The following is a 14,936-nucleotide window of genomic DNA, read 5'->3' as shown; positions in this document are numbered from 1 at the left end:
CTCACCCTTGGACTGTCTGAAGCGAAACAACAGGAGCAGGAGAAGAACAAGGACGACTCCACAAACCAGCAGAGCGATCAGCCACACGGGAAATGAAGAGCTTTCAGGTCTTGGCACAGCTATTGTAAATATTAATTGTTAATTAAATGTTAACAATATTGATACACCTCTTCTTAACAGAATTGATAAAGGCATTTCATAAAAATGAAAGACAGGTGGCTACAAGCCTTAGGAAAAACAAAACTTTAAAAAATACATCTGAATATACTATATGTTGACAGTGTTCCTTTGTCAGAGCAACACACTTCACAAAATAGGAAAAGAATCAAATATTTTAATCCTACTCACCTTTAACTGACATCCAACTCTGTGCTGACACTCGTCCTGAGGACTGACACTTGTAGAAACCTTCATCTGACTGTGACACTGCAGAGATATTCAGCTCCACTCTGGAATCATTTTGGATGAGTTTGTCATTCTGATAGAAAAACACACTGGAAATATTTCTCTCTGTCCTGAGTTTACAGCCAAGAATCACAGACTCTCCCTCAGTCACAGGACGGACGGGGCTCAGCAGGATAAAATCATCATCTGTGAAACAGTCAGAATATGAAGTTTCAGTCAGAGATCAGCTGGTGCAGAGCTTTAGAACCAGCTGACATATATATACTTGGCTTCTTATCTGTGGCTATACATACATATATATATAAAAATACACGTATATTTATATATATAGCCACAGATTTGGTTTTGGTTCATTAGGTCTAGAGAGAATGGTGCCATGTTGAATATGTGCCTGTGGATATACAAGATTTTTTAATACCACAAAAAAACTATAAATAGCAGCCAATGCAAACTGGATGTCAACTTTTGCAAATGGAAGATATCTGAACTCCACTTACAGAAGTTATTCATTATTATTTTTTCATTTGACTGCATTTTTTATATGATAATCTGAAGGAAAAACGATGGAAGATATTTACTGTGGCCAAAGTTAGGACATAATTTGTTTTGTGAAGAGAGGAAGTGAATTTAACCTGATAATTATGCTGCTACTGTGTGAAGAAGACTGAAGATTGACGTTTGAATTTATTTAGATAAGAACGTATATATGTTAAATCTAGAGACCACAGAGGAAGTGATTTTGTCTGTTTTGTTCAATACGATTACTGAACAAACCATGAAGCAGAGTAATGGACCAAAAAGTCACTTTATATGTAAAAACCTAAAATAAATCACATGAGACGTTTAAAAAAATTCAAAGTCCAGAGAAAATGAAATAAAATTAAAATGCAGTAAAACGTACTCTGTACAGTGATGTTGACTGTGTTGCTGAACTCTCCTGATCCAGACTCACACCAGTACACTGCATTACTGGGCCCATTACTGTCAATGTCACATGAGGATCCAGTCATTCTCCCCCAGGCAGAGCAGGACAGGTATTTACTCTCAGCAAACCTCATCACTCTCCACTCAGTAGAGTTTCCCTCACAGCTCAGTGAGACAGAGTCAGAGGTGAAGTGCTGCACTCTGTCAGGACTCACTGTGAGAGACGCTGACGGACGAACATCTGAAGAACAAACATAGAAAAGGGTCAAACCAGCAACACAGATATGAACATTAAAAAGAGCTCAGTGTAAATATTCCTTTGTTCATCTTTTGTTTGGTGAGTGTTAGAAACATCAGCAGCACCAACACTGAAACAAGATGCAGAGTTTGGAACAAACAGCACATGGACAGACAGCAGAGAAATGAATGATGCTGCTGAGTGGTTCCAGGTGTTTCCATGGATGTTTTTCTACACTTTACTTTTACCTGCCTGTCTAACATACAGAGGTGTGTATTTCATGTTAAAAGATGCTTCTTGTCTTTATACAAAAGTGTTTTCCTCTTATTTGTCTCGTTAGATTTGTGTCAGTTTTATGACTGTTTGTTGATCTTGTCTCTAACTGCTTTGTTACCTGCTGAAGTCTTTTATTGTTATTTATTTATTCATCTGTCTGTGCACCTGCCTGACCACTGAGTCAACTCTCCAACTGCACTTGTCCTGTCTGCTGGGGGAGGAAAAGCAATTGAGAATAAACATTAAGATGAGCTCAAGTATCCAAAATAAAAGGACACATTGAGGAAAGTGGAGCTGCACTTCAATGAGAGGTGGAAACCTTGTATCTCTGTGTTTGTTTGTGGCTTTTGATGCTTTCAGATTAACTGAAGAAGGATAAGGGAAGGACAGAAGGAAACAAGGAGAGAAGGATATTCAACCCAGTTCCACAATCAGTACATTTCTTCCACTGGGGACCATGAATGTAAAAATACATTTCTTTACCAACATGAATATTTGTTTTTAGGAAATGTTGCTCACAGACAAAAACATGGATGAATTCAGGTAATGACTGAACATTTGCTTCTTGACAGAAAAAACACTAAAGAAACAACAAACTCACCTCCAGACCAGACAAACTTTAGTTCACTATTCTCAGTGTAAATCACTGGGTCTCCTCTTCCAGCCTTACACACATATCCTGCTGTGTGTGTCTGACCATGGACGATGTAGGAATCCTGTTCAGTCCCACTGCTGCTTCCAGGGAGCAGCTCATAGCTGTAGGAGCGCTGTGATCCATCAGGAACAGCCTTGTACCAGTAGAACCTCCATCCTGCAGATGGATGTTCAACCTCACAATTCAGAGTTACTGAGGCTCCAGGACTCAGCCATGATGGAGACACAGTGAGGACAGGCCGGGGTTTATCTGTTGGAAAGTTATTTTCTCAGAATGAAAACATGTTATGACATTATCTCTAAACACATGAGTTGTTTAGATTTTCAGTTTAAATGAAATAAGATCAGACTTACTGTCATTCACTGTCAATTTGACCGAATCACTCCACTCTGTTGTATTATGTTGTGCACTTTTCATTCTGCCCCTACACCTGTAGTCTCCACTGTGGGATGATGAAGCAGAACTAATCCTGTATTCATGTTGATCTGAAGGTTTGAGTGAGCTGTTAATTTCCCATTCATACATCCACTCAGTGTCTCCTCCCTGGATCTCACAGCTGACAGTGATCGTCTCTCCTCTGTATATCTCAGGCCAGTTTGGTTGCAGAGTCACAACAGCCGTGTTTGAGGCTGTTCATGTTCAAGGATTTACAATAAGAACATAAAAATACCAAGAGTTTCAATTAACATTAGATTTATTTTTTTTGTTCTCAATCTTAATGATGCATCATGAATACACAATAGACTTCTTCTTCTACATTGTGTGTTTATTGCCAAACTCACCAATGGTGTCGATCCTAACTGACTGACTGAACTGTGTGTAGTAAACTGGGTCTCCTCTTCCTCCTCTGCACCTGTAGAGTCCTTCCTGTGAGACACTGGTTGTTCCAGTTGTCTGGGAAACAGCATCATGTGTGTTCAGAGGTTCAGAGAGTTTATTCTCTCTGTACCAGTAGTATTTCCAACCAGATGATGGGTTCACAGAGCAGGTCAGAGTCACACTGCCCCCTGCTGGTAGGACTCTGCTGTCTGCTGTCAGTGAGGCCTGGGGTTTATTTGCTGTTTAGTTCACAGTGAAAAACAAAACAAGTCAATGGTTAAAATAGGATTTGTTCCCTGTTACCTTGTTTCATAAACTCTGAGCAGACTTAAAACACTGACAGTTATTACAGGTGGATTCACTGAAACTGATTTCACCCAACTCACATGCAGCCCTCTGTCAACACTGAAGAGACCAAACTCTTTCTCTAAAGTTTTCACAACCTGACACCTCTAGGGATTAATGATGGAAATAAATAAATGAATATATCAACATCTCAGCCAAAACAACTGAATCAACTGCATCATAACTCACTTCTGCTACAAAGAAAACTACATGTGTACAGCCACAAAAAAACACTTTCATTTTTGAGGGGATGTCAGTGGAAACTGTGGACTCATTAAACAACCACAAGTCATTTTATTTTTCATGTATCAGAACTGTATAGTGCTTAAGAAGTTACTCTGATGTTACAGTAAAAAGCTCATTTTCATTCCTTTGTTACTAAACTAAAAAACATTTTTCACTGAGTGACTGAACAGAGCTACAATGATGTCTGAAATGTTTTTGTTGTTTTATTTAGATGAAAGAGATTTTAAAAATAGGAAAACTATTTTTTTGTATAAATGAAAGATGTTCAACTTACATGAAACTGTCAGTCTCATGACCCGACTCCACTCTGTTAAGTAATAGTCTCTGCTACCTCTACAGCTGTAGTCTCCACTGTGAGACAGAGCAGCTCTGCTGATAGTGTATTCACTGTGTGATGGAGGATTGTTTGAGCTGGTTGTTCTCCATTCATACGTCCACCCAGTGTCTCCACCTCCCTGGATCTCACATCTGACAGTGATCTTCTCACCACTGTATATCACAGACCAGTTGGGCTGCAGGTCACAGTGACCCTACTGGAAACTGTTGACATAAAAAATACACAGTGAGGATTCAAATGTCATAATTATTGCTGCTGTTTCTAATAAGAATCATCTGTATTAAGGTTAAATAAACAATACAAACAACTCAACAGCCATGAACAACAGCATCAGTTTAAGTTACAGACACATGAAAACATCAAACAGTGTCTCCAAAGAAAACGACTTAAAGCAAGAAAATAATCAGGAAGAAAAGTAACAACTGTGCATCAGGAGCAGCTCTTTCCCACAGGGACTTTGTGCTCATGTTTTTAATGTGACTGTCAGATACAGTCTGAGAGGAGCAGCTGAAACTCAGCATACAGAGGGTGACAGCAGTTCTCCAACAGACTGGTAGACTTTCCACAGACACTGACACAGAGCAGACACAACAGGCTGTTTGTCTCCAGTTATTTAGAACAACAGTCTGATAATTCTCTCTGACTGAGTCTTGAATCTCACGCTGAGGTTACTGTTCCAGCAGATCAGTGACGATATGGGAAGAGATTCAGTTAAAGATCAATAAAGGTGAATCGTGTTGACTTTGTATTTAGAACATAAAAGAGTAGAATAAGTCCAAAAAAGGAAAAAACAATATTTGCATTTTTTACCTTTTGGTTATATCATAAATAAGGAGCATGTGGAGGTTTTAGGGAACAACGGATGATAAATAAATAAATCTTCTCAGGCCTAAACTGTTTGTGAAACTGAACATCAGCCCAAAGATCTCAACGTCATGTAAACAACTTCTGTTTCTTAGAAGCTTTTAAATCACTGTTTAAGTAGGTTTCATAGGAGGATGTTTCAGTATTTACTTTGTGTTTTTATTTATACTCAATTTTTTATGAGTTAACCCCCCATCTGCTCCTGATGAGGGTTTTAATGTAAAATAAAAATCTTGATGATGTTAAATGTGCCTCTGTCCTTCACTACGTGTTTACAGAATAAAACTACAGACTGACATGTAGAAATAAAACAATGGAGAGAAAGAAGCAAATACACTCACCTGAAAACAGCCACTCTCACTGTTTGAGATATATTTAATAAAAATCTAAAATCTCCACAATTTCAAATCTAAAACTGACACTAAAAAGCTTCTTATGTAAAACATGTGGTGGACTGAAGGATGACAACAAGTTTACAAATCCTGGAACAAGCAGACAAACTCTTCTAGATGATAGAAATGACTCTGAGACAAGAAGCACCTTCCAGTCTCGTCTTGACTCTGTGCACAACATGAAGAGGGATGAACGTTGTGTTTTCTCCTTCATCAGAGCTTCAGGAGCTACTGACATATAATCATTGTTTTGCTTCTATTTGCTGTTGGTATCAAAACGTCTCTTTCTTACACTGCTGATAAACAGAGGAAGAGATTTAAAGAATAAATGTTGTTTTATTCCAGAACAAATGACTAAACTCACCAGTTTCCTTAATGGTGACTTTACTGCTTTCTTGTGTGAAGAACTCTGGTTGTCCTCTCCTTCCTCTGCATGTGTAGACGCCTCCTTGTGTTATGACTGTGTTTGGTTGGTCTGTGTCTCCTACAGTCTGAGCCTCAGAAGAGACAGAGGTTCGTCTGAACCAGACGTATTTCCAGCTGTAAGAACGATCCACAGAGCAGGTCAGTGTCACTCTGCCCCCTGCTGCTAGAACTGTCCTGTCTGCTGTCAGAGTGGCTGTGGCTTCACTTCCTGTTGAGTTTAGAGCAAAATAGAAAATAAGTAAATAATTAAATGTGATTTGCTTCAAGAAATTTATTTTGTTTTATTACATTACATTACATACTTTAAAAGTAAAAGACTTGAAATATTGTAAATAACATTTATCAGAGAATTTATTCAAACAATCAAACTGAACATCCACATTGTAATTTAGCTTTTACCACAATTTAAAAAATTAGTAACTGTGTTAATCCAAAACTGAACAACAGATTCCCTCTAATTTATATTTATAATTCCCTTACTGAAAGACAAATGTATTGGTTCACAGTTCTTCTTGAACTCTTTTATCTTCTCTGCACTTTTCTCTTTGAACATCAATATTTCTGAAGTTACAGAAAATTTTTTCATAATTCTGTTGTTACACTGAAGAAATACAGTTTATTACTGATCTACCTGGAGATGACTGGGTTACTGATGGACAGATGAATATTTACAACTGTCTTATTTATATCAATGAAAACATTAAGAAAGACGGTCCAACTCACGTGATACTGTCAATCTCATGACCTGACTCCACTCTGTTAAGTAATAGTCTCTTCTACCTCTACAGCTGTAGTCTCCACTGTGAGACTCAGTAGCTCTGCTGATAGTGTATTCACTGTGTGATGGAGGATTGTTTGAGCTGGGTGTTCTCCATTCATACGTCCACCCAGTGTCTCCACCTCCCTGCATCTCACATCTGACAGTGATCTTCTCACCACTGTATATCAGAGATGAGCTGGGCTGCAGAGTCACAGTGACCCAACTGTAAACTGTTAACAGAAATACACAGTAAGAAAACAACTAAATTTGTAAAAATCAAATGAAAATCATAGAGGTTAGTAGCACTATTTTGTAATGGTAATAATTTTTATTGTCCTAAAGCAACAGCTTGAATTTTGTAGCAAAGTTAAAAAAAAACAAAAAAACAATACAAACATGATTCAACAGCCATAAAAACAAAAAAACAGGTGAAAAACAAAAGTATGAAAACATATTAAAAGAAGCAATGAATGACACACACACACAGACACACACAGAGCACACACACACTCTTTCATACACTATATACAAACAGGGATTAAAGACGAATTTCAGCAGCAGACAGTTGAAGAAAACTCTTCACTGACAAGTCTGACTCAACAGCTGACATCTATTTTATAGAAAAATATAAAAGCTGCTCGACTGGTTTAAACTCTGCACTGAAACATGACAGCAGCTCCTCAGATAAAACATGGGGCCGCTCTGTGTTCAAGAACCAAGACAAGGTCACGATGTCTCACAAATACTGTGATATGAGAAATGTGTTTTAACCACCAGTAGATGTCAGTGAGAAGTGTCATTGAAGTATCTTCCACTCTTGATTTGTATTTTTACACGACCTGAAGAGAGACTAACAGTTTGTTTCTCTCCATCCTCAGAGGATTAAGAGCTGCTGCCATATTTTCATTTTTCCATTAAAACTCTCCTGTTTTGCTTCTGACACCAAATGACTCTTTTTTAAACGACTGACAACAGATCTGAACTCAACAATGAATATTAAATGACTAAACTCACCAGTTTTCTGAATGAGGACTCCCTCACTGTTCTGAGTGAAGAACTGTGGGTCTCCTCTCCCTCCTCTGCAGCGGTAGAAACCTCCCTCTGTGACAACCATAACTCCGTGTGCTCTAACATCTCTTACTGGATCAGCTGCAGAGTGTGAGTCACGTCTGAACCCGTAGTATTTCCAGTCATCAGAGCCGTCCACAGAGCAGGTCAGTGCCACACTCCCCCCTGCTGGTATGGTTGTTCTGTCTGCTCTCAGTGTGGCCTTGGGTTTATCAGCTGTTCACATTGAACCAAAAGAAGCAATTAAATGAGTGGAATAAAACAGCTACTATCATCACATGAAAGTTACAAACATCACATGACTCACTGGTTGATAAGTGATTTAGGAAAACACAGGAGTTCCCACATAACTCACTAACTAGGTAGTGTTCATGTTGTATTAGTGCAGTGATCAGTGGCATGGTTCCCATACAGGAAGTGATACAGGTGCTGAGGTCCTGAGGTCCTGTTGGTGAGCTCAGCACAGACTCACTGTGATTTGTTCTTCACTTCATGGAAGAAAAGCACATAGTTCTCTGTTCTTCCCTGAGCATTTCTCTGGCAATCATTACATTTCAACAGCTCACTGTATCATGGCTCCACTTCACTTCCTCTGTTCTCACAATAACAACAAACACTATTTGTTACTGAGCTGCTGCTCAGAGACCTTATTATTGTTGGAGGGAAAATGTTTCCTGTTTAATTTACATCAATGAAAACATTAAGAAACATTACATTTTCAGAATGAATGAAAGAAGGTCCAACTCACGTGGTACTGTCAATCTCTTGACCTGACTCCACTCTGTTAAGTAATAGTCTCTTCTACCTTTACAGCTGTAGTCTCCACTGTGAGACTCAGTAACTCTGCTGATAGTGTATTCACTGTGTGATGGAGGATTGTTTGAGCTGGTTGTTCTCCATTCATACGTCCACCCAGTGTCTCCACCTCCCTGGATCTTACATCTGACAGTGATCTTCTCACCACTGTATATCACAGACCAGTTGGGCTGCAGTATGACCCAACTGGGAACTGTTGACAGAAATACACAGTAAGAAAACAAATTTATGAAAATCTAATGAGAATCATAGAGGTTTGTAGCATTATTTCTAGTGATAATCATTTTTATTGTCCTCTAGCAACAGTTTGAATTTTGAAGCAATGTTTAATAAACAATAAAAACATGATTCAACAGCCATAAAAACAAAAGCAGTTGAAAAACAAAAGCATGAAAATGTATCAAGAATGTGTTTTTTTAAAAAAGCAGCAACACAAGTATCAGGTCAGAAAACAATCATTTCTGAGTCATTAACAAAAAAACTTTGTGACTCCCAACAACAAGGTCAAGGTCACAATGTCTCACAAATACTGTGATATGAGAAATGTATTTTAACCACCTGTAGATGTCAGTGAGAAGTGTCATTGAAGTATCTTCCACTCTTGATTTGTATTTTTACACGACCTGAAGAGAGACTAACAGTTTGTTTCTCTCCATCCTCAGAGGATTAAGAGCTGCTGCCATATTTTCATTTTTCCATTAAAACTCTCCTGTTTTGCTTCTGACACCAAATGACTCTTTTTTAAACGACTGACAACAGATCTGAACACAACAATGAATATTAAATGACTAAACTCACCAGTTTTCTGAATGAGGACTTCCTCACTGTTCTGACTGAACAACTCTGGGTCTCCTCTCCCTCCTCTGCAGCGGTAGAAACCTCCCTCTGAGACAACCATAACTCCGTGTGCTCTAACATCTCTTACTGGATCAGCTACAGAGTGTGAGTCACGTCTGAACCCGTAGTATTTCCAGTCATCAGAGCCGTCCACAGAGCAGGTCAGTGCCACTCTGCCCCCTGCTGGTATGGTTCTTCTGTCTGCTCTCAGTGTGGCCTTGGGTTTATCAGCTGTTCACATTGAACCAAAAGAAGCAATTAAATGAGTGGAATAAAACAGCTACTACCATCACATGAAAGTTACAAACATCACATGACTCATTGGTTGATAAGTGATTTAGGAAACACAGGAGTTCCCACATAACTCACTAACTAGGTAGTGTTCATGTTGTATTGCTGCTCAGAGACTTCATTATTGTTGGAGGGAAAATGTTTCCTGTTTAATTTACATCAATGAAAACATTAAGAAACATGATCTTCTCACCACTGTATATCAGAGATGAGTTGGGCTGCAGAGTCACAGTGACGCTACTGGAAACTGTTGAAAGAAATACACAGTAAGAAAACAACAAAAGTATAAAATCAACAGAGACAAAACTTGATACTTTTCAGCACAAATTCAGATGGTAATGATAATCATTAATGTCCAGTTCAGTTGATTTTTTAAAAAATATATATATTTTTTTTTTTTTTAAAAAGGCAAAAGCCATAACAACAACAGCATTAAAATTGGCAATAAAAAATATAGTACGAAAATATTAAACAATTAAAGAAATAAATATTGAAAAGTGAGGAAATGAAGAAGCAGCTTTAACACCAGCTGTTGTTCAAGGGATAAATGTGCCTCACTTAAACTTCCTTTATTCACAAGCATCGCCTTTGTCATACAAACACTCAACATGAAAAATAAATAAAAATGTGTAATAAGTTATCAGACAATATACTGAGGAACAAAGAATCAACAGAAAAATTAATGAGGTGTCTGTTCTCATGCTGGGAAATGACAAAAGAATCAAATAGGAAGAAGAGAAAAAAGCAGCACATCTGCCGTCACTGACTCACACAATTTGATAATAAATGTCGATACTTAAAAGAAAAATCTAAATTTAAGATATATAAACATTTTTGCTTAAACATGCAGCTGAGTGATGTTCAATGTCAAGTCTACTAATACTGCATGAAGAAGTCAGATGTTTTATCCAATTCCAGATGTTTATAAACATTAATAAATAAATATGAGCAGCATTAAGAAAGGACCCTCAACTCCTCTATTGTGTTTGTAAACAAATTAAAGGGTCCAACAACTATTATATTCATACATTGTTTTATAACTTTATTTTACATAAAAGGGTTACTGGGCCTTAGTCATTTATTCATCAGGGCTGTAACTGATCTCCTCCACACTTCATGTATTGTTTTATGATTTAAAGAATCCATGTTGTTTTACTCCAGGGAAAATCAGTTAATTCACCAGTTTCCTGAATGGTGACTGAATCACTTTGAGCTGTGAAAGAATTTATCTCTGGTCTCCATGCTCTGCATCTGTAAACGCCTCCTTGGGAAATATATTCTGTGTCTGATTCACCATGTTTAAAGAGCTGAAGGTGATGAGTGTTTGAGATGACTCTGAGGAACTCATAATTTAAACCAGCAGAGCCGTTCACAGAGCAGGTCAGTGTCACACTGCCCCCTGCTGGTATAACTGTCCTGTCTGCTGTCAGAGAGGTCTTGGGTTCAGGTTCTGTTCAAGTTAGAAAAAAAAAATAATGGCTGTTTTCTATAACAGAGTGTACACCAACATACGTCTCAATCATGAATCATGAAGTTAATTGATTCCATCCATTCAGCCCCTTTGCTTCCACGTTTATCAGCTCACACAGAAGTGTAACACAGCAGCCAGCACAACATGCCACGACTCAAACACAGAGTATAATTACTTTCTGTGTAAAAATGAATCATATGACTCTTTGTTATTAAAATCTTCAGGCAGGACTGTTTTACTTTACTGTAGCTGTGTTTGATCTTTTCCCCCCTTCAGAGTTATCTGCACTGTCCACTTGTTCATTAGGCTGCCCTGTTGACATGATCAGATTAATGCATGAAAAAACTCTTTCTATGAAAATAACAGACTCTTCAGTAAATGCAGTTTGACATTAGGGTCAGCACAGCATTTGGTCTCCCTCCTTCAACATGCATAGCCTCCAACACTGCCCAGACACAGTCAATTAGAAATTTCACAACCAAGTTTCTGGTCATTTCATATTAAAATCCTCACAAAGTTTTAGTTGTTCTGGAGGCTCATACTGTCCCAACGTCATAGAGAGACTTTTCCTCTTGTTTTACCTTTCATTTGTCAAACATCTATATGTGCAATATTTGATCATTTCTGACTTTAACAGCTCCTACAGGTGAAACCAAAAGAAACTGTGTGGCAGTCAGCACACATGCCAACAACTGAAGTCAGTGAGATAATCTGTACTGCATGCAGGACACTGTGACAGACTCTGACTGGGCTTGATTCTGTCTTCATACCAGACTCATCAGTGCCCTCTGCTGGGTCACTACTCTGCCCTGTTAAGATGACCAGATGAATGCATGAAATCGGTATGAAGGTAACAGGCTCTGCCCTGAGGGTCAGCACAACATGACGACCTCGTACATGAACGTGCATCCAACACCAACCAGGAGAGATAAATACAACATGAACTGTTTAGAAAAATATGCAATTTCATACTGTTGAGCACAAATGTCATCAAAGTCATTTAAGAATTTGCATTGATCTATGAAATAAAATGTTACATACATGATGAAATCTCAACACAGAGACGATATGATTAAGAGTGACATTGTCAGTAATAAGTCAGAGATAAATACTATATATAACATTATATAAGTGAGAAAAAACAGGAAGGAACTTGTTACCTTCAGCCTTTCCGTAGAAGAGTGTATTCAGCACTAAAATAAAGATTGAAACCTCATCAGACATGATCAATCTGACAAACAGTCAAAACCATAATAAACTACAGCATTTAAGAACCAGGTGGATTTTCAGCTGAGGCAGCTCTTGCTTATCAACTCATTTCTGAGGCAATACTCAAAAAACAAAACTCAGAAGAAAGACGTGAAATAAAAGGAGAAATATATTAAATCTATAAACATAATACCTTAGACTATATACTGTACATGCATTGTACAAATGTTTGTCCAAAATAACTAGTACAGTCATGTATTTAGTCCACCACTCTGAACCAAGAATAATCAACACACTGTGTCATGCCAACAAAACCACCACCTTGATAAAATCATGAATCTGCCTCTGACAGTCACAGATGGTGAAAATGACTGATGTACTCACAGAATAAGGACAGCACACAGAGCAGAGTGTGCCCCATCTTCACATCCAGCACTGACACCGTCGCCCTGCTGCTCTGCTTCTGGGAAATGTTTCTACTTTACATGAATAATAACAAGCAAAAAGAGAGAGAGAGAAAGAGACGTACGTAGGAAGAAGAAGTTACATTTCATACAAATACGAGATTAGACTTTCTCTCGACTTCTCCTTCTGAGTATAGCCTCTCTGTTCTTCCTTCCGTTTTGTACAAAACTGAAGACAGCTAACATGGCTTTGACCACAGTACACGTTGACATGTTTACACTTCCTGCCCATTGAAAAGATATATTAGCTTGTTTTTTGGCAAATATTTGTGTCTTTTGCATCCACAACGCCTGTTATGTCATGAATTGTGTTGCATGTACGCACAGTACATTGTGTATGTCTGTGCTTAACACTTTCCATAACGTATGATATAAAATGTCAAAACTTATTTACTGATGAAATACTCAAATACTCAGCAATAACACTTGTGGTGATGATATAAAACCTTAGGACTCAAGAGAGCATCAGTGACAATGAAATAGTAAATATGGCATACATTGTGTAATGTGGAAGTGAATCACACTATAACCAACAGCACTATTAGCAGGTGTTTTTGAACCAGTGCATTTCCATTCTGTGCACCACAAGTTCTGAAAATCACAGGTTCTTTAAATTTGCACGAAGCTGTGTTTTTAAAGAAAAACACTTTCAAATGTTCTCTGCAATGGCCACAGAAAAGACCAGAGAAAGACTCACTGAAATCAACTTATCACACATTCTCACACTCATTGAGATGCTATTTTTATCTGAAAATATCCCCAGGTCTTCATCTTAAAATCACAAAATTAAGCTGCAGTACAATGATGAAAAATACCCGATACCTTCAGAGTAGTATCTGCAGATCTTCTCAGTTTGAGGTGGTATTCTGGTTTCTGCACAATCTTCCTGCGAAACCCTAAACACAGAAAATGACCAACTCTCCCATATACCAGCTAGCCTGTTCTGCTATTCATAGCTGTAATTTAATTGTTTTTCTCATACAGAATAGAACAACATAAGAAACTGAAAGCATTTTTGTTGGTATTCAACAACCACAGTTACCATGACACTTTAACAGTCTGCTAAAACTCACAGGCTAAGGCTGCCTGGTGGTCGTGTGGTTAAGAAGCATCCTGGGCGGACTCATCCACTGTGTGGGGGCCAGAATAAACCCAGCAATGTCTTGCCTTCAGCAAAATAATACAGACTCAGACTATGATTCATTTTAAAATCAAATCACCCTAAAGACAGGGCACAGGACATCAAATCTGAATCCTGAACAATAAAGCAATAACTTGGATACTTAAGTGGACACATAGCTCTTAGATAAAAGCTCCCATTAATTTATGTAACTTGAATTAATGTAGTTTGAAATACATCCATGCTTCTTTTAAAATAACTTTGAAACTTGAGCAACAAAGGCCTAAGAATAAGCAAGCCAAGTGCCTGCGCATGAGCACATGTGAAAAAAAAAAAGGTTCCTCTTCACACATTAAGATGTGTTGCTGTGATAAAAACAACTATACATTGTCATCAAAACATTTCAGAGCTAATGCATTTGCAAGCAGATATGAAGAAGTACAATATACAAATCAGAATGTGCCATGTGGTAGAAATTAAGTCAAGTGCAATGCATATTAACTGAAAATGTAGCAATTTGAGCATTATGTTTGAAATTGTGTTTTTAATTGTTGAATTTTTTGAACAGCAACTAGTGGTGGCATAAAGATGTTAATGGTCAATATCTGAAATATAATGACAAAACAACAAGCAAAGCCAGAAGGTTGAGCATGTGAAAATTTGTCATAAACGCTCCCACCCTGTTCTGCATCTTTAACACCCTCTCACCTCTATCTGGTATATGTGGTCAGCTAGGTGTGAAACATGTCACTTGGCTGATAGTACACATTGAATGACAGACTATTTCCTCATTTTTAGTACAGCAGCTCCAAGTACAAATGACGGCCATTTGTTTTCGGTAAAGAGATGATACAGATAAGCCTGTAGCCGAAAGAACAGTTGAGCTTATTCTAATCGAAAACATTCAGATAGATTTTGTATTGATGTCATGTTTCTTATTTTGTTTTCTCATTTGCAGGTCCATTGATTTACT

General features: G+C 37.9%; 1 protein-coding gene across 5 annotated transcripts in view; it reads right to left on the bottom strand.

Annotated features, from left to right (window-relative positions):
* The window catches only part of LOC111647239 (Fc receptor-like protein 5), a 32,148-nt gene extending 19,195 nt beyond the window's left edge, over positions 1-12,953 (bottom strand). For 3 of the 5 annotated variants that reach the window (XM_087171270.1, XM_087171268.1, XM_087171269.1), the window contains exons 1-12: positions 12,764-12,953; positions 12,331-12,363; positions 9,893-9,946; positions 9,370-9,639; positions 8,504-8,764; positions 7,702-7,971; positions 6,651-6,917; positions 3,281-3,556; positions 2,852-3,127; positions 2,445-2,747; positions 1,307-1,570; positions 349-591 (exon numbers count right to left, since the gene is read on the bottom strand). In XM_087171270.1, the coding sequence (XP_087027396.1) occupies positions 349-591; positions 1,307-1,570; positions 2,445-2,747; positions 2,852-3,127; positions 3,281-3,556; positions 6,651-6,917; positions 7,702-7,971; positions 8,504-8,764; positions 9,370-9,639; positions 9,893-9,946; positions 12,331-12,363; positions 12,764-12,800 (2,554 nt within the window). In that variant the 5' untranslated portion in view covers positions 12,801-12,953. The remainder of the gene's footprint in view (positions 1-348; positions 592-1,306; positions 1,571-2,444; positions 2,748-2,851; positions 3,128-3,280; positions 3,557-6,650; positions 6,918-7,701; positions 7,972-8,503; positions 8,765-9,369; positions 9,640-9,892; positions 9,947-12,330; positions 12,364-12,763) is intronic. The other 2 variants (XM_087171272.1, XM_087171271.1) reach the window with 2 other exon arrangements.
* Positions 12,954-14,936: the final 1,983 nt, after the last annotated feature.

The sequence above is a fragment of the Seriola lalandi genome, unplaced genomic scaffold (genome assembly GCF_002814215.2).
Source record: "Seriola lalandi dorsalis isolate HSWRI2012SDOR001 ecotype SW California unplaced genomic scaffold, Sedor1 jcf7180002054983, whole genome shotgun sequence".
Classification (NCBI taxonomy): Eukaryota; Metazoa; Chordata; class Actinopteri; order Carangiformes; family Carangidae; genus Seriola; species Seriola lalandi.
Note: the sequence above shows the minus strand (reverse complement) of the source record. Positions and strands in the feature narration are given on the sequence as shown.